Source organism: Pogona vitticeps, chromosome 3, assembly GCF_051106095.1.
Source record: "Pogona vitticeps strain Pit_001003342236 chromosome 3, PviZW2.1, whole genome shotgun sequence".
Taxonomy (NCBI): Eukaryota; Metazoa; Chordata; class Lepidosauria; order Squamata; family Agamidae; genus Pogona; species Pogona vitticeps.
The window spans coordinates 50,884,612-50,911,191 of NC_135785.1; the positions used below are offsets into that span (position 1 = coordinate 50,884,612).

Consider the following 26,580-nt stretch of genomic DNA (forward strand, 5'->3'; position numbering starts at 1 on the left):
TTTCCAGTTACTTTTAAACATTACTTTTAAAGGCCTTTTTTGAAAAGGAATCCTAAGAGAAACTGTTCATGTTTTATGCTATTTGCTTATCAGTTCTAAGGTTTTTAAAAAAAATAATAACAATTTAGAACAAAATAATGAGCAACACCGTGAATAAACACACATTGCTTTTGAACATGGCAAACAGCAAGAGCAATGGGATGGATTTCTAATCCTATAATGAGTTGTATGAACAAATTACCTTTTAAGAAAAACATTCCATGCTAAGGGGGAACATCTGATTCTCTTGAAAATTGTGTACTGCAATCCCCATAATCCCTCAACTACTTTTTTGGGGGGCTGCAGCTGATGGGAACAACAATCCAGCAACACTTGGAGCGTGAAGCGTGCAAAGCTGTTTATGTAGATCTTCTAAAAAGCAGCACTTTTACTTGCCATTTATATATCATACAGCATTAAATTGTGAAAATCATGTCACACAGCCACCTGACTGAAAGGATAATCCCTTGAAAAGGTCACAAGCTGCCTACTTCCTCAAGAGGGAAGATCCTAGAATCTTCTTACAGCAGCTGTGACATAGTTCTTTGGTCTAAGCACATGTGCACGTGCACATTGCTGCTGCCCAGCCTGCTTCACTCCACCTGCTTTAAGCAGGACAACACATAAGAGTTATTTATTTGGCAATCCTTTAATCCTTTTATTCCATGTTTTTCTTACGACAAAGCACTGATTTTTTTTAATAGCAAACTATTATTCTAAGACCTTTGTATTTGAGAAACTAGAACTATTTCCCTGTCAGCTGGTACATTTCTTTTTGATACATAGTAGAAATGCCTCCAAACATATAGGAAATTCTGAAAATTCTTGCAGAATATATGTTGGCTAAATGATTGTTAATGGAGATAGTAGAAACTAAAGAGCAACTCAGAATCCATATATAGAAGAGGTGCACCTCAAGATGCTATATACTCGTACTTATTTGTTTAAAATCTCTGAGACATTTTGATCTGGCCATTGCAAGTAAGGCCTTCAGCAAGATGATTAAATAAAGCAGCCAGCAGAAATATCTATTGAGAGTCTCCGAACCAATCTCCTGGTGACAACTGTGGCTCATTTCTCTCACTTTTAAATGGCCTTAGGATTCTGTTCGGCCAAAATGCATTGTTGTTCTTGTTGTTTAGTCGTTAAGTCGTGTCTGACTCTTCGTGACCCCATGAACCAGAGCACGCCAGGCCCTCCTGTCTTCCACTGCCTCCCGGAGTTTGGTCAAATTCATGTTGGTTGCTTCAATGACACTGTCCAACCATCTCACATCTGTTGTCCCCTTCTTCTCTTGCCTTCACATTTTCCCAACATCAGGGTCTTTTCCAGGGAATCATGAAAGAGGTATTGGAGCCTCAGCTTCAGGATCTGTCCTTCCAGTGAGCACTCAGGGCTGATTTCCTTCAGAACAGATAGGTTTGATATCCTTGCGATCCAGGGGACTCTCAAGAGCCTCCTCCTGCACCACAGGAGGAGGCTCTAATTCTTCAGCAGTCAGCCTTTTTTATGGTCCAGCTCTCACTTCCATACATCGCTACAGGAAAAACCATAGCTTTGACTATGTGTACTTTTGTTTGCAAGGTGATGTCTCTGCTTTTTAAGATGCTGTCTAGGTTTGTCATCGCTTTCCTCCCAAGAAGCAAGTGTCTTTTAATTTTGTGGCTGCTGTCACCATCTGCAATGATGATGGAGCCCAAGAAAATAAAATCTGTCACTGTCTCCACATCTTCCCCTTCTATTTGCCAGGAGGTGATGGGACCAGTAGCTATGATCTTGGGTTTTTTTATGTTGAGCTTCAGACCATTTTTGGCACTTTCCTCTTTCACCCTCATTATAAGGTTCCTATGAAGAAAGACTGAGCATGTTTGACCTTGAGAAACAAAGACTGAGGAGACACATGATACCACTCTGCAAGTGCTTGGAAGACTGTTGTACAGAGGAAGGGTAGAACTTGTTTTCAATCGTTCCAGAGCATCAGACACTTAATAATGGGCTCAAGTTATAGGAAGCCAGATTTCAACTGACTATCAGGAAAGCTTCCTCTTTTTAAATTTTTTTATTCATTTTCAATGGTAATAAGATTAAGAGTAGGGAGACGGAGGCTGGGGAAATAGATATGGGTAGGGGAAGATAAAATTCGAGAGAGCGAGAGAGTACTTTTACATCCACTTGTACAATTATACTAAAAGAGGAAGATAACAAAAAAAAAATAACAGGTTTTACCAGAATTGCTGTAGTTATTACTAATCTCTCCATTCCCTAGTTGGACCTTCACATTCTTCCTTTATCTATGCTTTCCAATCCATATTTCGAGTCCAGCTGTAAAATCGTTCCCAGTTTTTAAGTCCTTTTTGAGATGACCTTTCATTTATGCTTCTGTTAGTACGAATATCAGGAAAACTGTCTAACCGTAAAAGCAGCAGTACAACAGTAGTGTCAAGATATGAACTTTTGTATGCATAGGGTGTTATCAGTGGGATATAGCAAAAACAGCCATGAAAATAAAAGGGCTTTTAAAATTGAGTAATAGGTTACTATCGTCATTGCAAAACAATTAGCTGCCTCTCCGAGCAAAATCACTGTACTATGTCAATCTTGACAGCTGAATTGTTTATGTTGCAATATGGAGATGGCATTTGCAAGTTCTATAGTTTGCACTCTTTGTAGTTCCAGTACCTTGGAGCTACAATATTTTAGTGTTGTAGCACCCTAGTGCAACAGGCCTTTATTCTTCCAAGCTCTGCAGAGTTTAGTCAAAACAATGCTATTGTCATAATGGCAGCCTGCCAGATTCTAAGTTAGAAACTTCAGTGGAACCAGTTACCTTGGGAGGTGATGAGCTCTCCAACACTGGAGGCATTCAAAAGAAAGGTAGACAGCCATCTGTCCAATATACTTTAATTTGAATCTCTGCTTTAAGCGAGAGGTTGGACTCAACAGGCCCCTTCTAACTCAGTTATTCTATGATTTGAGAAAAAAGAGAGCACACAGCAACATACCCTTAACAGTAAAGGAAGTGTGAGAGTTCCAAAGATCACAACTCTGAGAGAACTGTTGAGAAATTTCTCATACCTTGTCAGAACTCTCTGTTGAAATTATTTTTTCCTCCTCCTCCAGGGGATAAGCAAAATTATGCAGGTAAAAAAATTCTTCAGTAATCAGTTTGAGGTGGTGTGAGGCTTTGGTGCAAACAGAATGTATTTTCTTAAATAGCCTACCCTTGCGGGAGGATGAACTTTTTTGTTCCAATTCTGTTGGAGATGAATGAGGTAAGTGTCCCCTCTCCGCATATGGTGCCCCCACCCACTCCCACACCCATGTAATAAATGAAGGGAAGATAAGACTCACAGCTGTATGCTATGTATAAAGCAAACATCTAATTTCCCTTCAAATGAAACATCTTTGTGGGCTTTACAGTAAGACCTAGCACCATAAGCTGAAGCAGGAAACCAATGAGCCAAGCACTCTACAACTGGAATTAAGTGCTCTGTCCTGACAGTCCAACTTTGAAACAGCATTTTGGTGACCAACTGCACTTTCTGGACACCTTTTAAAGACAGCTGCCTCTGTGTTGCATTGTGCGGCCAAATAAAGAAGCACTCCCTTTTTTAAAAAAAAAAAAGGAATTCCCTAAGTGCTGTTTATGCATGACTATCACAGCAGCTTTAACAGCCTGTTTTTTTGGCTATTGATCTTTATTCTTTCCTTATAAGTTTGATTTCTCAGTCATGAAGGACTCCTTGAATCACACCTCTTGAACACTAATGTGACTTCAATTCTAACAATGGGTTATCTGTAATGCTCAGATTAGCTCAAAATTGGAAGTGAGCAAAATAAGAATGACTATCCTGCGTGATTCTTCTCTAGGAAAAAATAACAAGGATAGATAAGGCTATACTGTATCATGAAGAGGATTCACAGGGATGCGAGCTTCTAAGCATACTGCAAACCAAGAAATATTGCAAAACTATCCACACTGAAATATCTAATATTGTTATATAAATTTGGTAGACAAAAGAGCAAAACAGGCACTGGCATATCAACAGCTGAGTTCATGAATAGAAATGAATTGAGCTCTAAATCACTAGATTCTTTTGTGCCAGGTTTAACACCTTTATTGTAGCCTTGCTTTATAGTGTGTGAGCCTGTGTAAAGAAGATTTGTGCAACTTATCGGAATAGCAGAATAAGCAAAACAGTCTGATCTCCATTGAATGCAGTTTAGTGTTACATTGGGATATGAAAAATGCCTCCATCTGGATATGAAAAATTTATAGCACTAATAAATAGTGCAGATGTTTGCATGGATCAAGGATTGAGAAAGTCTAACAATAAAGTTCAAAGTTATGGCACTGTGAAGACAAAGTGTAGGAGATTCTCTGGCAATGCTACATGGAACAAATACAGGTCGCTCTCTTTCATCCAGGAAAAAACAATATAATGTATCAAAACACAAAAGGCATACAGAACTTTGCCCATAGCATGTACATATTGCTTTATTGTGCACCACCATGACTTCTAGTCTAATTGTTCACGCAGGTCTACATTCTGCTTTAACCTGTACCCTCAAAACAAAGCAAAACAAAACAAGCCCCATAATGTACCATTAGAACTATTAGATGGCTGCGTGTTTTGGACTATAATCCTATCAAATCAGCCTCAAAGTGTGTGCCATTGGGCTGTTGTGGCTTATGAGCAAAGTTTCTAGGAGTTCTGTTTTAGACTACAATTTCCATTACCCCAACAATCACCATGGCTAATGGACTACACTGAGAATTGGACTCCAAGAAAAGAGGAACTTCTCTAAAGTCTGCTTATTGGATCGTGCACAGTATTTAACGTTTTTGCAATACTGTCAATTGTTCTGTGTACTAGACATTTGTTGTGTGGTGCAGTCTTACAATTCTGCAAGATATTGTTCTTTTGAAATAGGTGTTGTATCATTGTCTCTCATCTTGCATATGTAGGGACTGAAACTGAGAAGAAGTAGCTTCCCTAAGGCCATTGAATGACTTCAAGAAAGAGACAGGAGTTGGACCAGGGACTTAACTAATTTATACTTGAATTTCTTTAGTCACTGTACTATGACAGTCTGTGTGATGATGAGTACACACAAAGATCTATCCAGTCCCAGGGCAATTTTGTGCTAATTATAATGCTTTTCTACTCATTTAACTATAAGTGAATATCTACATAAGTACTCATTTAACTAATCAGAGAAAAGCTCTTCTTCCCTCTGAGCAATTCAACAACATTTCCAGAACCATTCAAGACATTTTTTTCCTTTTCTTTTCTCATATCTTTCTCTGTCAGGAATACCGGCAACTAATTGGACAATTTCTAATCAGTGTTGCTGTTCTTAAAGTGAAATCAAGGGGCTTGAGGAAGTAGCTGCAATAAGTCATTGATATCAGATCACTAGGGCTACATTCACTGTGACACTAAGGAAGAACCATTTCCTGTTGCTTCATCTGTACACAGCCTAGAACAATGGTGGCAAACTTTTCTGGGCCCGAGTGCCCAAACTGGGGGGGGGGGGGAGGACACCCAGCAGGCAACGGGCCATGGCGGTAGAATAGGACGTGGCAGTGGCAAAACCGGAAGTGATGGTGGCAGAACCGGAAGTGGCAGCAGGAGGGGAAATCATGGGCACAGGGGCGCCTTGAGGCCCCACTTTGGATCCGCTGCCAGCGCCAGCTGCTCCAGATCCTGGCCTGCTGCCTGTCGAAATGCCAGCACCGCAGCAGGTTTGTCTGTGGGGGGGGGGAGGGAGTAGGGATCCAACGACTTATGGCTCACATGCCCACAGAAAGGGCTCTGCATGCCAGCTGTGGCACATGTGTGACAGGTTCACCATCGCTGGGCTAGAATTTTCAACATCCTATAAATCAAGTCCCTTCATAATGAAAGGTGCAGCTTGTCACTCAGCAAAAGATGAGAAAAGCTCTACCTATGGAATTGTTCTCTTCTGATAAAAGGTTTAAGTGGCATGTCCTCCTCTACATTACATCTCATCACCCAATAGATGTGGATTTGATCAAGTAGTGTATATATTTTGCAGATCAAATAGTTTTTCTCTCCCGTGGCATACCTGCTGTATTCTTAAGGGCTGATCTAGGATTAATCCCAATTGAAACACAGTCCCACATTGCATTGGCCATGTTATTGGCTGAAACTGGCCTGCATGAGCGACTCTCGCCTCCCAAAAGAATGCTACAAAATCCAACTTCATTGTCCTTCTCAAAAGTATTAGGTAAATTCAGTAAGATCCATTTTACAGAACTATGGGATTATCCACTTGTGCCTCTAATAGAGTCAAGCATCTGGTTAAAGAAAAAAAAGTCTTCACTCTAAGTGGCTGGATTTGTATGCCATCTCACAAATGTCCTATTCTCATTGGTTCCCCTGTTACAAAGCATCATTTAGTTTGGAGAATTATTTTGTTAATCTAACCTTGGCCCCTGTAAGAAAAGTATTCACAGCTTTACGTTTTCAGTGTATGCCATCAGCCATTTTGGAGGGGAGATACGACAATGTCCAATTTCAGCAAAGACTGTGCATCTGTGGATCATGAGAGATTGAAGATGCTTTCCATTATTTGTTACGTTGCCCTTTATATGAGCATCTCGGAAATCAACTTCTTGCTGCCATTCTCAGACTCCTGTGTGATAGACCGTCCTTGGCTCAACTTTGTACATCACTTGTGAGTAGGGATATAACTACTACCTATCAAGTAGCAAAATTTGTTTTGGCAGCAAAGAAAATATGTGCCAAGCATCAATAGTCTTAAGAAAGAAGGGAAGCTGTGTCATCGTGTATTCCTGTATAGATATATTGAGTCAGTGCAGTTTTATGTTACTGTTGATTTTGTGGCAACCTATGGTTTTAAACAGTAAAATTTGTTCAATTAGTTTCTAGAGCTTCAATCCTAGATGCAAGTATTAGAAAGTAAAACACACTGAATTCTGAAACTTACTTTCCATTAGATATGTCAAAGGACTTGACCATAAGGTTCTTCTTGCTGCTAAAATGTTAGGTTTAAATTCAAACTTCTTTAAAAAAAATTGATACGGTTCTGCACAGGACTTGCCATCTAATTTTCACATGAGAAACTATTTGTGTGAAAACAGTCTTTATGTGAAAAACAGATAAGTTATCTTGTCAGAAAAAAATCTCGAAAACTTGACAATGTGATAAGAAAATCAGTGCTAAAATAGCTACTATTCTAGAATTTGATGAATTGCCATTGAAATTCAAAAGCAATTTATGCTAAATTAGCAATGGGTCAGGCATTTTTTTCCAAAAACATTAAAACAAAATACTAACTGGAGACTTTTTAAAATGCTGTGCATATTGAACCTTAATTGTCTTATCCCACCTACAATTCAGTAGTCCAGTCAGCAAAAAGTATACATCACCATGGAGGAAACAAAATCCAATGGTATAGCCTTCATAAAAAAGGTCATAGTTCAAACTGTGGCATCTCCACTTAAAGAATTCAGTAGCAGGAAAGGCTAAGATTTTTGTTTGAGAGCAACTGTCAGTTAGTGCAAAGATAAGGATGCCCTCTTGATCTGAATACTAAATATTTAAAGAAGAGAGAGATAGCAGAATGGAAGAATTCAGCCACACTGATATCTGTTGCCTGTCCAACTCTGCCAGGAATGTAGTAAATTCCTCAACAGCCTTGCTCACAATTTTATCTTAGAGTTCAGAAGACACAACAAGCGCATCCGTTACTATGCACCCAATCCCTGTCAACTAGAAAAAAATTGGTCAACCTGGTAAAGCAGTATGTTAACCTCACCCTTTGGGGATTTGTAGTGCTGTGACACTAATGGGAGCAGGATACAAATTGAATAAATAAAATAAAAATAAATAAAAACATTTGTTGTACTGAAGAACGGGAACGCCAAGGATAGTAGAATAGGCATTCTGAATTTAAGAAAGCTGACTTCAATAAGCTTAAGGAAACATTTAGCAAAATCCCATGACCAGAACCTCTCAAAGAGAAACAGGTTCATGACTGGTGCGAGAGTCCATCCATATTTATTCAACTTTCCTACCCAACCCTATATATTTTGGGTATCCTTGCTTTGGACCTACCTCCTGTTTGGGTGATTCTTGACTATAATTCTGCCCCATTATATACTGGGAGTACTCTTTGAGGAGTGTCATTTGAGGGTCAGTGTGGGTCGCTTTGCCTCCAAAGTGTACAGCCATTCCTTCTTATATAAAACTCTTTTTGGAATATGGGATCTAGTCACACAATATGTGTGTCTCACCAACCCAATATCTAGGCATGGGTTCAGATAATCATTTGTGTTGCTCACAGAGTTCACAGTTCATGGTAGACTTTTTTGTTCTTTGTTTTTCTGGACAAACAGCAGCTATTTTTTCTGTGTAAATGTTCATTTTTAGGTAAGGAGTGACACCTCTCTGTGTTTGCCCACTATATTATACCAATGTACAGGAACAGGCTGTGAGTCCTATTTACCACTTTTCATGGCTGTCTGCTGATGAGAATTGGTTGTTATATGTATGTTAGACAGCAAGAAGCTTGTTTTGTAAATATATATTTTTATTTTAAATATTTGTAAGAGTACTAGTATTCAGTTCATGAAACTCTGTGTTAGACACGACATGATTTTGGAACTTAGCTGGGGTTCATCCACCAGCCAAGAGTAAACGTTCATTACGGAACACACAATGTGTAAAAGGACCATTTTCCTTTCTTCCTCCAAATCATGATATCGGCTATACATAAGCAGCCCCTTCCATGCTCCTGTGTCTTCCAAGAAGCTGTGCAGGCCTTCTCTTTAGCCTTAGGTGTATACAGTATTTCCTGATTGAGTAGAATATGGACTTAGAGTCAGTTCTCTGATTCTCTGAATTCTATCAATATGGGCCAATTCTGCGGTAAATGGACAAATAGCTTAATTTGAATTGAAACAGCTTCCTGCATAATTCATGCCAGAAACAGACATTAGAAATGACTGAAAGAGGTAAATGCAATTGTCCGGGTGTCACAGAATAAGCTTCTTTCACATCTTAAAAGCAGGCACATCAACTCATTTTGACTGGTGATTAGTCTTCAGACTCACGCATGGGATTCCTTTGGTTTTACAAATATAGAAAGACTGCCCCAATAACCTCTGCAACATTAATGTGCTTTCAGCTGTAATTACAGATTATTTCTTAATTGTCAGTTTCTAGACTCAGTCCCAAATCTATGAGCCTGCTTGAGTTTGAAGATCACCAGGGAGGCCTTCCTCTCAGTCCCATCATCCTGACAACTGCATTTGGTGAGAACAAAAGATAGGGCCTTCTCTGTCACTGCTTCCAAGCTATGGAATTCCTCCCCATGGGAAGCCAGGCAAGCCCCCTCTTTGTTATTCTTCCACCAGCAGACAAAGACCTTTTTCTTCAGGCAGGCTTTTTCAGCAACTTGCTACTTACTAGGGTTTTTTGAACAAAATACAAAACGGCTATGTCTCTTCATTTTTTAATGTGTCTTTAAAACTGCCTTAAGTCATTTTATGTACTCATTTTAATATGACATGGGTTTCACTGGTTTTTAATATTGTAATCATTTATTGTAGTTTTTAAAGCTTTAAATATTGTCTGTTTTAAATCTTGTAAATTGCCCTGGATTCCTTTTGGGAGAAAGGTTAGTACAAATAATAAAACTGAATTAATGAAAAAAAAATTAACCTTGAAAGAGAAGCTAGACTATATCCCAAATCCAGCCCTACCATTAGGCAGAGTGAGGAGGCTGACTTATGTGGCAGATATCAGGAGGGCAGGGGACTAAAGCAAAGGTAATAGAAGAGAGAGCTGTGTTGGTCCTATCCCCTTCCCTGGATCTTTTAAGCCAGCCGGCTGTCCACACATGCTGTTTAAAATGCTGCCCTGTTACCAATTTCAGTTACCAATCTGTTTCCCTTCCATCTGTGGAACTTGATGGCGGAGGAGGTGCCATTTTGTTCTTTGCCCACAAAAGGAGTTGGTTGGGGCCTGCCTTGCTTTCAAGTAACTCCTAGATCAATAAGGATTTCTGATCCAAACATTATCATCTGTTGGTAACTACTCCTTTGGTTGAGGTATTATTTGTGTAAACTGGTGAGCCCAATGCAATTTTGAGCCTTTTTAAATACCACCCAGCCTGTGCCAGAGCAGAAGCACAGTTATTTTGCCCTGGACAGCTGGATACATGGCAAGCTTTTAAAAAGTAAAAGAGAAAAAAAAAGAAAGGAAAGAAAAGCCAAAGCCAGAAACATGCTGTGAGCAATCCAGAGAAAGCACACAGCAATTACATGCTCTTTGAAATGATTTCAAGGGGATTTAAATGCACACAGCTTCTCCTGGATTGCATTTATTGCTGATCGCAACAAATGACTATACACCGATTTTGTTTTGCTTGGGAAGAGAATTAGGAACAAAATGGCAGTAGACCTTTCAGGAGTCTTTGCTTTTCAGTCCCACAATATCAATAATAGAGCATTGTCTGGGTCTGAACCAACCTCCTTATGATATGTTCACTGTAAAAAGCATGAGTCAGAACAAATTGTATCACCTTCTTTAAAGAGCAAGAATGTAAGTTCTTATCTATACCCATATGAGCTCTGCTGAAGGGAAATTGTGAATGGCGAAAAAGTTAAGCATCTCTTTCCTGCACTGTTCCTCTGCTCTATATAGTACTCAACACCGAAGCTCTTTAACTTAAAAAAAGGGACCATGTTATACATGTAAGAAAGCAATGTGTTGCTACATTTAAGTAAGTAGTAGAGGAAGCTTCCAGAATGGAAGAAAACATAAGCTGGGTTTGTGTATAACTGCTGGATAGCTTAGTGGTTTAGGTCTCTGGCTGCGGAGCCAGAATGTGGGAGTTTGATTCCCCACTGGGCCTCCTTGTCCCTTCCAGCTTTGCTGTTCTAAGCTTATTATATGGTAGATCTCTAGACCCCTCAATATAGGAAGCAAAGGTCTCTTGGGTGCTTCATGTTCAGCTGGATGATGTACTGGAACAAATCAGCCTCATCACTAAGTTTTACTTGCAAAGGGCTACTGCTTGCTATCCCAGCAGCCTAATGGTTCCACATTTCCAAAATTCCAAGCAACAGCTAGAAAACGGGCAGTTAAATTAAGAATTATGTCTATTCAAAATGGTTTGATAGAGATTTATGTTTCATCTTAAAATAACTCGGTTGATAAAGGTAACTATAAATAGTTCTAGTGCAAGCTATAATATGCCAACTAGTCAATACAGATCAGTTTTTCCCCCAATGCAGGTGTTTCAGTAAACTTTTGGAACCACAGAATCGTGCCTCTTCAATCCACCAATAATTTTCAAAAGTCTTCCTATGGAGAAATGAACAGAGCCAATATATTTTGGGAATGATGTTACAGTATAAAACATGAACTTATTCTCACCCAGACAACAAATGGGCATCCCCTGAACAGAGCTTATGCACAAACTGTTGTACTTGCATTTCAATCTGTATACATGTATGCATGTATTGAGGCTTCTCAATAATATGGACAAAACCTGTGCCTCTGTAACTCCCATTGATTTAACAGTTTCACTCTAAATGAGACTAGGAGTTGGATGTAAGCTTATCATAGCCTGTCACCTTGCATAAATGTGAGTCTGTAAGCCATGTTTCAGGCTTATTACAATATTGGATGCTCCAGAAAACAAGAAGTGAACAGCCAAAGCAGAATTCAAACAATTAGAACTCATTAGTTTTATGATAAAACCAAGCTCTTTAAAACCATATTATTAGTACCCACTTAGCAGCATCCAGTGAGTAATGATACAGTTCAGGTACTGGTCTGTATCCAAAGGCTGATTACATCTGGCCTGTGACTCTTATGAGATCTGCAATCTCTCTAAGAAATAAGGAATCATTGTTACGCGGCAGGATAACTACAGAGCTGTAAGAAGTTCAAAGCCAAAAATGAATAGGCTAACCACCACATGAGGCCTCACAGTGATACAGCTGCAGACATTAGTCTTGCCACATTTCTCCAAGATGTCGCCTCTTACAAGAATTATCACCTGCAGAAACATTATTTTATAAATCATGCTTCTGGAATTGAATGTTGATGCTAAGCCTTTTGATTCATTTAGCAGTACCTCCGAAAAAAACATTGCAAGTGGCTGCTGAATTATCTGTCACCTTCTGTGCCAACAGCTCTGTCATAGGTCTTCCTTCATTTTTCAGGCCCTCTGCTCTGAAGTACTTTTGCCAAGAAAAGTTGTTTGTCAACACATTTTCCAAAATAGGGGCAACACACATACCCTACCCAAACATACAAAGAACTAGAGAAACGCAGCAGTTGCTCATGGAATCCCAGACCATCCTGATCGCTGCTGCCATCTTCTTTCTATGGAAGGCTTGAAAACAGCTAATGAAACCCATCGGCTGAGTGTTGGAATTCCAGACACAGTTAGAAACTGATCCTGTGGCCAGTTTCCATCTATATAACAAGGATGGCAGCTGATGTTCCAATTTCTCACAGATCAGCCCTCATGTTCATTCCTGAAATAGGCCACAACGCCAGTAAATTTGAAGACACATTTAACAACAATAGAATCGATGAATTAGGAAAAAAAACCCTCAAAAGCCAAGCAAACCAGTACTCTTTTGATGTAGGAAATTTGCTACTGTTGCACTTCTGATGAAGCACCTCTAAGCCTTTGCAGAAAAGCCTGTAGTCTTCTGAGGATGCCTGCTCTATTGCTAAGCATCTCATAACTCTCAAGAAAGTCTGTCTAATTTTCAGGCAAGTTCACTGTGCTTGTAGTACAGAGGCCCATGCTGAGTGTTTGGGAAACTACAACATTCTGCAACTCTGCTGTGATCCCTAGCAGATGCTTCATTTTCAATATTTTTGGCAGTTTGTCCCTCCAATGTTTAACACACACTTCTTGCTTGCCTGCAGCACATATATACCTAGAGGGGATCACACATCTGATCAGATGTTCTGCAATGTGTCATGAGACATGATATAAATCAGTTGTGGATCTATGAGTTGCATTTCCATTTGGATTACATCATTTTATGTTTTTACCTATGGTCATGTGCTGTCTTGCCTCCCCTTGCCTCCCCTTGCCTTAATGTGGTCTTACAGAAACATGAACTATGACCCAACAAATACTTGGTATGAGGAGCAATCCATAGGAAAAAAAATTGAAGTTCTCTTGGGCAGTATTTGGGGGCAGAGGATATTTTTAAGTCACCTGAGAGCTTTGTTGGGACAACCACTGAGAAAGACCATCTTAATAATGTGTTGTTCAAGCATCCACTTCCAGATCCCACATAATGCATTTAACATGACTTTCCTAGTATCGAAGGGTGGGGGAGAGATCTTAATAAACTAGGAGCAATGGAAAACGTCCTACAGATTCTCAAAATACCCCTCTTCAAAAATATATTTTTAAAACAATAAATGAATACCACATGAAAGCAAGGCAGTTAATTTCTAATGAGAATTGTTTCCAACCAATATATTTAGAAACAGAATGTAGGAAAACTGATGAGGTAGCAAAGAGATTATTCATAATGTAGGAAAATATAATTATATAGTCTGACAATTAACATATTTCAAAATTCTTACCAGGAACAGAACATCTCTGATTTCATCTCCAATTTGATTCCCAACTGATTTTCAGAGAGGAGGAGACATACATGAACATAAACAGAACCTATTTTTACATGAGAGATTATGCTGAAATTCATGCAGTCCCAGAGTCCTCAGCACATTACTACATGAGTGGTCTTTAACTATTACAATGACTAAACAGCTACTTTTTTAATGGAGAGCATTCAAAAGTTGATTTAGAAGCAGTTTCATACCAAAATTCTGATTTTAATGCTCCATCTAGCAAAACGTCATCAAGGCAACCAACTTCAATGTCAAAAAACATATGCCACTATTATTTTCTTTAAATACATAAGTTGGAACCTTGTTCTGCACCACCAGAACATAAGGCTCAATCGTTCAGTGATGTATAAATCTCTCACTTGTGCATGCATTGCCCTTGATGCAAGCTCAACACACTGTTAGAAATACTGGACTTGAGCCATTTTTAAAGGATGCCCCCGTGCATAAGCAGTTTCATTAATGGAGCTCCTGACTACCGTCTCCTTATCATTTGATTTGGAAAGAAGATGGATGAAAGGAACATATTTTTAAAAAGTTTAAGAAACTGTCTGCATTTTAATTATCATCATCATCATCATCTGGGTTATTAGATGGAAAGTCATCAAAGCCTCGAAAACATTTTTAACACTAATGGGATAGCTTTAAGACTAGAGATGATCAAAGATGAAGAAGGTAGCAGTTTGAGAGGGCATTATCATAAGCCTTCTAGAACAGGGGTCTCAAACATGTGGCCCGGGGGCCATTTGTGGCCCACCAGATGATAGTTTGAGACCCATGGCTTGCCTGCTCCCCCTGAAGCGCCCACACATCCTAAACTGTCAAGAGTCAAAAAAAGCCTCACCTCGCTCGCCGGCTCTCTCCCAAGACAGCGCCTCTTGCATCTTCCATCTGGAACTGCAGCCTGCCAGCCAGGCTGCCTGTCTGCCGGCTGGCAGGCTGCAGTTCGGGATGGAGGGTGCAAGAGGCACTGTCTTGGGGGTTGAGCCGGCGAGCGAGGCGCACTGCCAGCCCTTTTCCCCAAGCGCCTGAGCCACCACCGAGCGATGCCTGAGAGCGGAGCTCGCTCCCACAATATTTTGCCTTTTCCTAACCCTTTCCTCATTTCATTTTGCCAGCAAGCTGAGATAGAATAGCACAACTACTTCTTTGGAAAATGATGCCCTTACGGTTCTCCTAGTCAAGGGAACAGGGTGGTGGTGAGGGAATCAATACCCTATAGCTTCAGCCATTGTTGGAGAGAAAGACTCTCAGTGCCTATTTACCCACTAGTGCAGGAGGACTCCTGTTCCATCCTGTGGCTATCGACATTTGGAATACTTGAGGTTCTATCTACTCTCCCATTCTTTTCTACAACTACTTGTAAAAATGGCTAAGCTTCTAGAGCACGACCTATGGAACGTCTGTTATGTATTACCAGTATACTTAGGATAGAGGTGTACCTCTAATTTTCTACTATGCCCTGTGGTAGTCCTATAGTGTATACGAATCTAGAGGCAATTATATATTGACAGGGACATACAAGGCAGACTGAATTATTCCAACAAGATAGAAAAATGCAGATCGATGTTGGATGAGGCTGTATTATCTCAGAAGTACATCCTTTTGGATTCAACACTGTGCAGGTATTGGTAGCCAGGAGCACATTTTAATAGCTGTGGCTATTTATGAGTCGCATTTCCACTGAAAAAGAGCACACCTAGTGATAATCATTTGCCTCTCATGATGGCATACAATCTTCAGCAAAATGCAGCTTGGAGGGAGAAGCAATCAGAGCATATTGTTCTATACCAATTGCAACAGTTGTCCCTGGTGTTGGATCTCTCATACCTGGTCTACTTGATAAGACTCTGTTTGCTAGACCCAAGGACCAGCCAGCCCACCTGGGAGCAGGACACTTGGTAGTTTAACTGGTCGCTCTGACAAAGTGTGCAAGAGTCTTTCTTAAGGAAACAGATTAAGGAACTGACCAGAAGCTCTTCAAGAAGCGTATCTTTTCTGTCATTTCGTCTGTTCTCTTCAATGGGGATAAAATCACCCAGCTATGTGATTTTGAAGGATCCAGCAATTCTCATTATAACACTGGAAGAGACATCTGAGACCTAGGATGCTTTCATCAAGAGTCTGGCTGCTGGTGATGACCCTCTTTCCCAGAAGAGTAGTATTTGTTGGGTATTCACTCAGTAAGCCTCTGCTTATGCCCCAGTGTAAATAAATTATACATCACAACATGCCATAAACATCAAGGGATCTCAGTCAGAGGAAACTAGGTTTGAGTTCTGAACACACGGACAACTCGGATGCCAGGCTGCCCAATCCCTTTTGGTGGATTAGTAAACTTAATATTCAGACTTACTTTTCAATTCAAAGTTAAGATTCGTTAAAAAGACACAGATCAGTTATGAGTTATTATAAGTTAATATATTATTATATATGTTATGAGTTATTATATATTATTATATATCCTCTGATTTAATGTTCAGAATTCTGGGACAAAATAATCTGACCTGACTAAAAGCTCACAATTAACCACAGAGCAAGGGGGAAAAATCCCCAAAAGATTCTTAAAAGGAAAACAATCCTAAAAGGACCTGGTAGATTCCAGGAGACTGTTGCTTTGTCTGAGTCTGTTAGTACATTAACAACACTTTTTCTCTGCAAAAAGGTCTACAAACAGATTTGCACGGCCCCCACATGTTCTTCCAAAGAAAACTGTCTGTACAGAGCCTTCCCACTAATATTTAAGCACATAGGGAAAATACCAGATAAATGGCTGAGCTGTTAGAAAATGTATCCTTTGCAAACAGGTTTCTTGCTAAATGTAATTGTTTTACTGCTTTTGCACCGTTGTGGTTTTACAAATTAAAAAGTTATTATTTTATTGCCATTAGGCCAGACCTGGGCAAAGTGCAGCCTGCAGGCGATATACGGTCCGCGAGTCGCTCCTGTCCTAAAAAAGTTTAGGGAGTTAACTATGTCAGCCTTGTAGTTCGTTCACTGCAGAGCCTCGCCCAATGGGGGCCTATTACTACCCACAAATTGGGGGCCTATTACTACCCACCTAATGGGGGCCAATTTTTAAGTAAAGTTGGTTCGGCCCCCAAACACAGTTCAGATTTTTCATGTGGCCCCCTATAGAAATTAACTGTCCACCCCTGCATTAGGCAGTCATAGTTTCAGTACCTCATTGATGGCCAGCTGCTCTCCTCCTCCACCTGGGTGGCCATAACGATGACTGGAACCACGAAAGTCTTCGTACAAGTCTTCTTCACTCCCCACCTCATCGCTGGACTTTTCCAGGGATCCATCAGCAATTACTAAAATAACAGAAGAATGTTCTTTTCAGAGATTTTAATTGAACCCAAAATGGAATAGACAAAGCACAGTGGTGGATGTATTCCAAATGAAACAATTACAAATCTACATTGTCAATCAATAGAGAGAAAGGGTATAATGGGGAAAAAAGGTACAAATGCAGAACATATACTCAATTACTTCATAGATCATGAGCCTAAAACACCTTTGTGAGCCTCTTGGAAAAAGAAGATTATTTATGTACTGAGAAAGCCATTGTGGTGCAGTGGATAGAGTCTCAGTCTGTGACTCAGGATATAGTATATGGATTGAAATCCCTGCTTCATCATGGAAGCTCATTTCAGAACAGCAATAGTAAGCCACTCTTTGAACATATCGCATACCATAAAAACTTTGTTAGTGTCTCCATACATCAAAAGTGGCCAGGTGGCATTTTACAACAGCAGTTATTAGCTATTTTGGAATCACACTAGTTACTAGCTGTGCACTATTTATTACCTAATTTACAATGCAGCAAAGCATCTTTATGACTATCAGCTTTCTTATAACAGACTGATACTTTGTCATTTACTGTACTTTTGCACAATTCGTTCGCAATATCGTGTTAAGTTATAATGTGAGAGATGGTATACTGAAGTGAATAAGAATATAAGCTGAGATCCTTTTAAGTCTCCACTTCAAGGCATGAGTGCAGTCTGTGGCTTTGAGCAAACTATTATACTTTACTGCTCTTCCGGACAAGGGAAATATTCCTCCCCTGTCCTCTTGGTTCATCCCTGTTTGTTGCAGGAAAGAAAGGAACTTCTTGAGATTCACGTCTACACAGTCTCTTTCTCTCTTCCTAAGCAAGCTGTAGGGACGTTGATAAGTCTTTGGGTATGAATCCCAAGTCCCAAATCGGAGTGCTTGGTACCAAGTCCTGAGTCCCAAGCCCAAATCCGAGTTCCTATTAAAAACAAGTCAGAGACTTTCAGTGTTTGGAGTATGTAGGACAGGTCTTGGACTGCACAGAGTGCATGATTTGAAGCCGCCAGTCTCCTCCTTTGACCTGGCTCTGCAGCTTCTTCAGAAGGTACTGATATTTTGATTCTCTTTTCCTCACTTTCAATCGCATGTTTTTTTTTTAAAAAAATTCTTAACCCTATGAATGCTAGATTTAACAACTCAGAGCAAACCAAAACAAATCAACAACAAATACGCTCTCAGGAGGAGGCAAAAAGGTTCAGAACGCGCCCACCCAACAGATATCTGGCTTGCAATTTATCTCCCCGGGGTGGGTCTCTATACCAATCAGTGTCTTCCCTTATGACACACAGATCAGACATTTTGTCATGAATATTGAAAACATTTTATTGCTATGCGTATTGTGGTTGTGGTGATGGTTGTGATTTCTCTCACCCTTTATTGCCTCAGAGTAGAATGGGGTCAATCAAATATATTGGTCCTTCCTTATCGCTGTTCAGTACAGTTTCTGAATTCAGAGCCTGATGTCTCCAGTGAGGTTCCGAAGGGGACTGTCTAATCCTTTCTGCCATTCCACCCATCTAGTTGGCATGGTGAGTACAATGAGTACAATTTTTTCATTTTTTTAACTTTGACATGCTAGTTTTTAATGCTTGAAACATCACAAATTCTCATCCTTCTTCCATTTTCACCTTTTCATTACTGTGCCCATGATTCTGCCACTTTGGGTTAGCATGATTTCACTGCCCTTTGATTAGCAACATTCAAACAGTTGCTTGTTCTCCCTTTCAGTTTAGCACTATTTCACTTGAACATTGAACTGATCATGAATTTAAAATTGTTTAAAGGGAACTTATTATAATAATTCTGTGTTGTCAAGTCAATATTTCCAGGGTTTCTTGGTATAAAACACACATAAGTGGTTTACCATTTCCTTCTTCTAGGATTGCCCTGGGACAGTGCAGCTTGCTCCTGGGAGGCACAGTGGGAAATTGAACTCCCAACATCTGGCTCCACAGCCAGATACACAACTCACTGAGCTATTCAGACAGCCCTAAATGGAGCTTTAGGACCAATATATTTCAAATATGCACAAAAATATCTTAATGGTGTAGTTTAGAGCAACATCTACATCAGAGCAGGAATGAGGAGAGCATTAGACAAGATAGGAGAGGAGATGAAAGAAGTGGTGAATTGTGTGGAGAACCTATTTGAGAATGTGAATGAAGCATATGGGACATTTGACCTGTGGACAGTACTGAACTACACAAAGCAATGGTCTGACTCACCACTCAGATTGCTTCCCATTTTTCCTTGGAAGCAACAGGCCACAACCTTTTCAGCAATGAGAGCCTCATATGATATTGGGATAAGGACTGTACAAAGTACACACACAGATGCACAAATGTATGAGGAGACAATGACAATGTGTGGTATACTAATAAAAGACCGAATGTGAGAGACTGAGTGGGTGTGTTGGTGGATGTGCCTAAATGGGTATTTATCCCACTCTTCGTGCCATACTCCTCACTGTTCCATTGATTCCACAATGTTAGTATTAATCATGAGTAGTAGCCATCCTTCAGTCTCGAGAGACTATGGTAACATGCTCTGTATGAAGGTCTTGGAACAGCGTCTAGTGTGAGTAAATCCTGAGTAAATCCTATCTTTTGGTATGAGTATGCATTATATTCTATTTAGCTATCAGAGGCTCTTTTTTCTCTCATTTAAATGTTTCCAGTTATGTTATTATGTCTTGCTTTTGGCTTCTCTGATAACCTACATTGGTCCCTTGGGGCAGTTGCTGGACATGTCCAAAGAACATCTCTGATGAGACGATGGCTAGAATCTAGTAGTAGTTGCAACTAGAATCAATGGAACATACAAGGAGTTGGCTCACCAAATTCCCACTGATTCAATAGGCCTACTCTAGTTACTATTGGATTTCAGCTACAGAGTGGGACGTATGGTGAGAGTGAACTCTCCTCCTTTTGCCTGTCTTCTGCTTCCACTGGTATAGACTACAATTCTAATACAATTTGTAAATTGCATTTTTAGAAATATTTCTCTCCTAGTTTAATGTAAACTGATACCACACTATTTCAAATACTTATATGTTGTCAGATAACTGCTATTTCACTTGCCAAATATTAAAAAGAATGGATCTGAATGCTCTCATAAGGGGTGGGTCCAAGGGTGGTGGTAATGGCAGATAAAGGTGGGGAGAAAGGGGGAGCTATATGGCATATGTAACTTCGTGGGATAATTCAACATTTCTCTCTGAACAGCAGAAATGTTTTAAATGCCAGTTTGTGGTACAAGAGAAGTTCTTGTCAAACTGGACAAGCTTTTGCATGGATACACCCTATATGGGCTGTGCCTATCATCTATCTATCTATCTATCTATCTATCTATCTATCTATCTATCTATCTATCTATCTATCTATCTATCTATCTATCTATCTATCTATCTATCTATCTATCTATCTATCTATCTATCTATCTATCTATCTATCTATCTATCTATCTATCTATCTGCCTGCCTGCCTGCCTGCCTGCCTGCCTGCCTGCCTGCCTGCCTGCCTGCCTGCCTGCCTGCCTGCCTGCCTGCCTGCCTGCCTGCCTGCCTGCCTGCCTGCCTGCCTGTCTATCAGGAGACAACTCACTCTCACACCCACACACTTTTCTATTTGTACACAACATACATTGGCAGGTTTTCCCTGTTTTCAATTGGCTTTCAATGTTTCCTAATTGATGGGGTTTGTACCCTAAGGCACCATTTTGCACCCTGTCTGAGTCACCATTTTGTCCTTCTGGCTGCTACACTCCAGAACTCTGGTGGGGGAGAGAGAGAGAAAAACTACAAAGTTGAAGTCTGCCTACTCATGAATTAGGTCAACACCTAAGAAATAAATGCAGAAATGAAGCCTAGCTATTCAAGCTTTTGAGAACACAAATGACTGGTGATGGGAGGGGGATGTCTCTTTAGACTAAAATGTTTCCTTCAATGCTGTTCCCGTTTCCTCAGCACGACACATTATTGTTTTGTCAAATGTTTCATTATACCTTTACTTTACGAGCCGCCTCTGCCTGTTCCATTGCTGAACTCTGTAATTTTCAGCTTGAAGATAAATCTCTCCCATCATCTTTCAAGCTCTGTTTTTTCATTCCTCCTACCTCAATTGCTCTATGATTTGCACTTAACTGAAAAAGAAAAAGTTATGGCATGTGTTAAGACATGCTCCCTTTCTTATAAGCTCCCTTGTAAACCAAAGTATCTCGGCCAAGCAAACATTTGTTTGTCTAGCTGAACTCTTGTTCAGAGCTCAGCTGCTTCCATCTTTCAGGCAGTCCTACAAAATGTTATTTCACCCTGCAAGAGCCACTCAAGCTCAGCAAAAGAAAGTACTACTGGCAGGTTTCTGCCAACTGTTCTGCAGCTTCCGGCAACACGAAAGATGCAGCTCAAATGCCATGATGAAAATAAGTAAAGGGGAAAGATTTTTCCTGTTGCTATAAAACAAATTAGGGCATTCAAAATGTCAGAGCTCTGCCAGAAAAATAGAATTCAAAATGTACTAAGAGAGGCCTGTCCATCTATCTTCAAAAGGACAGATATACTAGCTCTGCTTGTTACGTCTCTGCTTGTTAGCCATGGGTCTAAAAATATGAAGCTGGTGAGACTTTTAATCCAAGCAGGACAACTCTCCTTTCCCACTAAGGCTGGCAACAAAACTTCTGTTTATCTCAATAGATCAGGACTGTAACACTTTCCAGGGTGCTCACAAAGCCATGTATAAACAAGGGCAAGATCAGAACAGCCACAGGAGCAAACATGGGGAATACTTTGCGTATCTGATGTGTAAGGTCAGATCAAGATGGCTTTAAACAGAAAGGTTTTACCCCCTCATGCTCACCTTAAAGCCTGCACAGAAAGGGCTAGCACCCAGTGCAGTTAATGCAACAATTTCATTTTGATTGGGTTGCCTACACTTTCTAGTCATTTCAACCATTCATAGACTACTAAGGTCAAACTGCACTTTGAACTGAAATTCTAGCACACAACAATGTCACATATTTTACACAGAATGTGACTAGCACTCAAAGTTTAAATCTTCCTATCCTCTTTTTTAAATATATTTTTAAACACACCCATTGGACTTTATTTAAAAGTAAAAGCTCCACTGTTTCTTTCTCCCCTCAACCACCACACAAGTTTGTGTGAATTTTTAGATGAAATCGAAAGGAAGAGTGGAGGGTTAAATCACTTGTTTACAGCACATGCTGGCCCTGTCCTGGAACAGAGCTATGCAGCTTTACTTTACATGCTTTAGAGTAAAGAAACAACTGATGCTTAGCTACACTGGCGCTGTGGGCTAAACTGCAGAAGCCTGTGCTGCAGGGTCAGAAGACCAGCAGTCGTAAGATCGAATCCACGTGACGGAGTGAGCTCCCGTTGCTTTGTCCCAGCTCCGCGCCAACCTAGCAGTTTGAAAGCATGCAAATGCGAGTAGATAAATAGGTACAACCTCGGTGGGAAGGTAAAATGGCGTTCCATAGTCACGCTGGCCACGTGACAACGGAAACTGTCTTTGGACAAGCACTGGCTCTACGGCTTGAAAACGGGACGAGCAGCGCCCCCTAGAGTCGGACACGACTAGACTGAAAATGTCAAGGGGAACCTTTACCTTTACCTATATGTTTAATAATGTGATCCTGTTATTACCTAGGATACTGGTTTCTGTTCCCTAACCTCATTCCTGCTCTGATGCTGTTGCTCCCATTACCATTTTGCTTGGGATGAAAGAGAGGTGAGTCAAAACAAGTCTTGATCTTGCTAACTGATTCTTTTTTAACCTCATTTCAGCCTCTGATTCAGCCTCTGAACAGTTACAGTATACACATTATGAAAACAGATGAGTCCAGTTGTTGCCCTCGAATCACCAGCTTCATAAACAAGCTGTGACTAATACCATTTTTCTATCAGCAATCAGAGGCTATCACATAAATGCTCACGGAACTACAAAAGCAGGCATTCTTTCTCCAAAATATTCTCTGGGATTGTTGAATATAATAAGCTGAAGGGAACTGTAAAAAGTTGAGTATTATTTCAGATATGTGACATGTCTTCATAGGAATTCCATGGGATGAAATAGCAGAATTGTCTATGAGACAATGTATCCCTGCAATAATGTACCTTCTATTTTAAAGGGTTCAAGAGCAGACACTAGCTAGGAATTCAAGAAAAGAAGATAAAAGTGTAAACTGTGGTAGATTGGCAGGGAAAGCAGCATTTTGGAAAATATGGGACAGAGAAAGAGAGGAAGTGAAGCAGGAGAAAGAAGCTCTAAAGCCCAGCAGAGGATCTTTAGAGACTCCCTCTAAAGACCCACCCTCTAAGACTCCCTCTCTGCTGCTGGAGAGGGAATCTTAACAAATGTCTAGGTCAGCTCCAGAAAAAAGACCTGACCTGCTTCACAACTATCTGGCTTTTTCTGGACCTACTGCACTTATTATAAACAGGATCTCACTTTGCCTATAAATCTTTCCACAGCTTAAAATCTCAGAGCAAACTAATGTTGAAACTAGACATGGAAGAAGAAAAGAGAATCTAGCACTTTACTGCAAAATGAGAAGGCTCTATATAGTGTGTGCATTCATCTCTCCTCACACACATATTTTCACACATGCATGCAACCAGAGTCAGCTCTACTGAAGCTTTTCTAAAATTATTTTTTTAATTTTCTATTTTGGCTTATTCTTTCTTTAAGAACTGTGCACTTGCTGGAACACAAAAGCCAAGAAAAATATTTTATAGTACTTGGCTGAGACACAGTCTTAGGTAAAGGTAAAGGTTCCCCTTGACAATTTGTCCAGTCGTGTCCAACTCTAGGGGGCGGTGCTCATCTCCGTTTTCAACCCATAGAGCTAGCGTTTGTCCGAAGACAATCTTCCATGGTCACATGGCCAGCATGACTAGACACGGAACGCCATTACTTTCCCACTGTGGTGGTACCTATTTATCTACTCACATTTTGCATTTTGCATGCTTTCAAATTGCTAGGTTGGTGGGAGCTCGGACAAGCAATGGGGGCTCACTCCGCCGTGTGGATTTGATCTTACGACTGCAGGTCTTCTGACCTTGCAGCACAGAGACTTCTGCGATTTAACCCGCAGTGCCACCACATCCCTCCGAGACACAGTTTTAAGTTTTTAACATTTTTTTCAGCATTTTTGCTTGTGGGGGAGCAGTAGTGGCAGCAGGTTGAAGCACCAGCACAGAGGTTTCCGTACACTTGCCTCCCAGACTTTGCTGTTCTTCTGCAATATGTTGATGCAATTCATCAATGGGCAGGCTCAAAAAGAAGCATGATAAAGCTGTCTGGGTGGGAACCATTACAGTTTGGTCTTTCAAATCCATTTCAGACCTACGTAAACAAGGCCATCCTTTATCTTTCACTTTCAATTTTTGTCTGGTATCACAACAATAAATACAAACAATACAGTATTGGGCTTGACAACTATACAGTACTGGCTGTTTCTGTAGGTAACCTGCAGTAGCCTCAGGAAACTGTACTTGACAGCTATAATACAAGCAACAAATCTAACAACTATACAAAGCAGCCATGATTCAAAGGCTTTTTAATTCCAAGATCCTGCAGATTATAGGATGTTCCTTCTGAGTCGTATTTCCTTCTTAAGCCTTTCTATATAACTAAAGGGAACACATGAGAACCAGACAGTTCAAAGACTATTTGCTGAAAATGTCAACGTTGCAATGAAGAATGGCTTGGCAGGTACAATTTTCAGCAGGAGAAAAACACAGAGGGGAAAGAATTAAACCCCTTGGTCTTCCGCATGGCCCAAATAACATCTTGCCTCGAACAGATTAGTGAATATGCTCATTTTCCAATACAATCCTAACTTCATGTATTAATGTATTCATTTAGTGAAATAATTTATGAACTATACTTTAATCCCAAATGAATTTTAGGGCAGAATATATAAAACTTTGAAATCAATATAATGCTGTCATGGTGGAAAAGACTGACAATAATGCAGTGCAGTGGAGAGGAAGAAAAAAACATACAAACAATTCACAGTACAATAATGTAAAGCGGGCAGATACTGTAAAAGGGTTTCAAACTGGAACCCAAATACAGCTGTCCATGCTTTCGAAATGCATTGCAAAGTAGGTGCATCACCACATATCTGAAGAAAAAGACTTTTTGACTAAAATCCATTAAAATGTTGTTCACCTGCTTTGGACCTTTTGAATTCATTGGCATATGGTGTGTATAGCAGCTGGGGAACTACTTCACCCCAAATGCCAGGGTACCATATCACTTGGTCATGAGCGTACATACATCTTGGACCCAAAATCATTCAGCATGGTACACTGTGCCACAATAAACTCTCCCCAGAGGTACTATGATCTAAGACTATTATTTATTTAAGGAAACCTTTATCATTGACCCAGCTTTAAAAAGCGTCCTGTTGAAACACTGAAATTATAAGCTTTCAGGTACGCTCCAGTTTTCCTTTCAGTCTCTTTACGGACATTTGTGAGTGCACTTTTCCTCCATCTCTGTTTTTGCTCTCTAGTTTATGCATTTATTCTACATACACATTTTTGTCCTACACAAGTATGAAGTGTATTGAAACTGGTTTGCATATTACTTGAGACTTTATTTATGTAGAAAGACCTACATAGTATCACTACAGAAAACAGACACATTGGATTGCCGTATTTAATTTTTTTTAACAGACTGCTTTAGCTCAGAGCTGTGCAGGAGATATTGGACACTGCTAAGAATGCTGGTATTTGATGAATTATATTAAAATATTTACCGAAGAGAACAGGAAAAAAGTGCCCAAGCCCCTGTCACATTTGCAGAGAAGAAGCAAATGCCAGTGTTATCCGGGGATTACATTTACTACTCACTAACTCAAAGGAGATGCACTGTCTAGGGTGAGGGACCGGATTTGGTGCAGACTGTACAAGTTACTCACTATAGTTACTGCGATAAAGAATATAAAAATAATATGTTGTTGCAGACATATGGAATGCCTCTCCTGGACACAGCCAGCCAGTCAGTGTGTAGGTTTTGAGACATGAGTTTGGCCTATTTCCTTTGCCCAGCAGGTGCTCCAAAGCTAAAGCAGACCACTCTGCTTTTTTTTAAAAAATGAATTGTTTTTGCAGTGTCTGCTTCTCTTTCCTGCAAACACTTTGAAGACGTGCATCAAAGTGTAATAGAATTACAGTATAACACAACTCCATGCATTTCTCTTTTTAAAAAAAGTCAACAACTTTTTGGAGCTTGTTAGAACAGTAAATGTTGTTTCAGGCTATAATCCTTCTCTAATTGAATTTTGCCAACAACTGCATTCAGATTGGTATAAATTCTCATTAATATACAGTGACTTTTAAAAGGACAAGCTGGTTTTCCTGGTCAAACAGCACCAATTGTCACACTGCATGAGTTTCAAAACATCACCATACAAATAGATCAATTCAAAGAAGCCCAGTTGAGCCTTTCCAAGGAGTATGACATTTCCAAAATGACAGCAGAATGAAATCCTTAAAGTT

General features: G+C 40.0%; 1 protein-coding gene across 4 annotated transcripts in view; it reads right to left on the bottom strand.

Moving 5' to 3' along the window:
• Positions 1-26,580, bottom strand: part of ARHGEF4 (Rho guanine nucleotide exchange factor 4) — a 207,299-nt gene that overhangs the window by 46,834 nt on the left and 133,885 nt on the right. For all 4 annotated transcript variants that reach the window (XM_078389381.1, XM_020803073.3, XM_078389379.1 and 1 more), the window contains one exon: positions 16,893-17,026. In XM_078389381.1, coding sequence (XP_078245507.1) covers positions 16,893-17,026 — 134 coding nt within the window. The remainder of the gene's footprint in view (positions 1-16,892; positions 17,027-26,580) is intronic.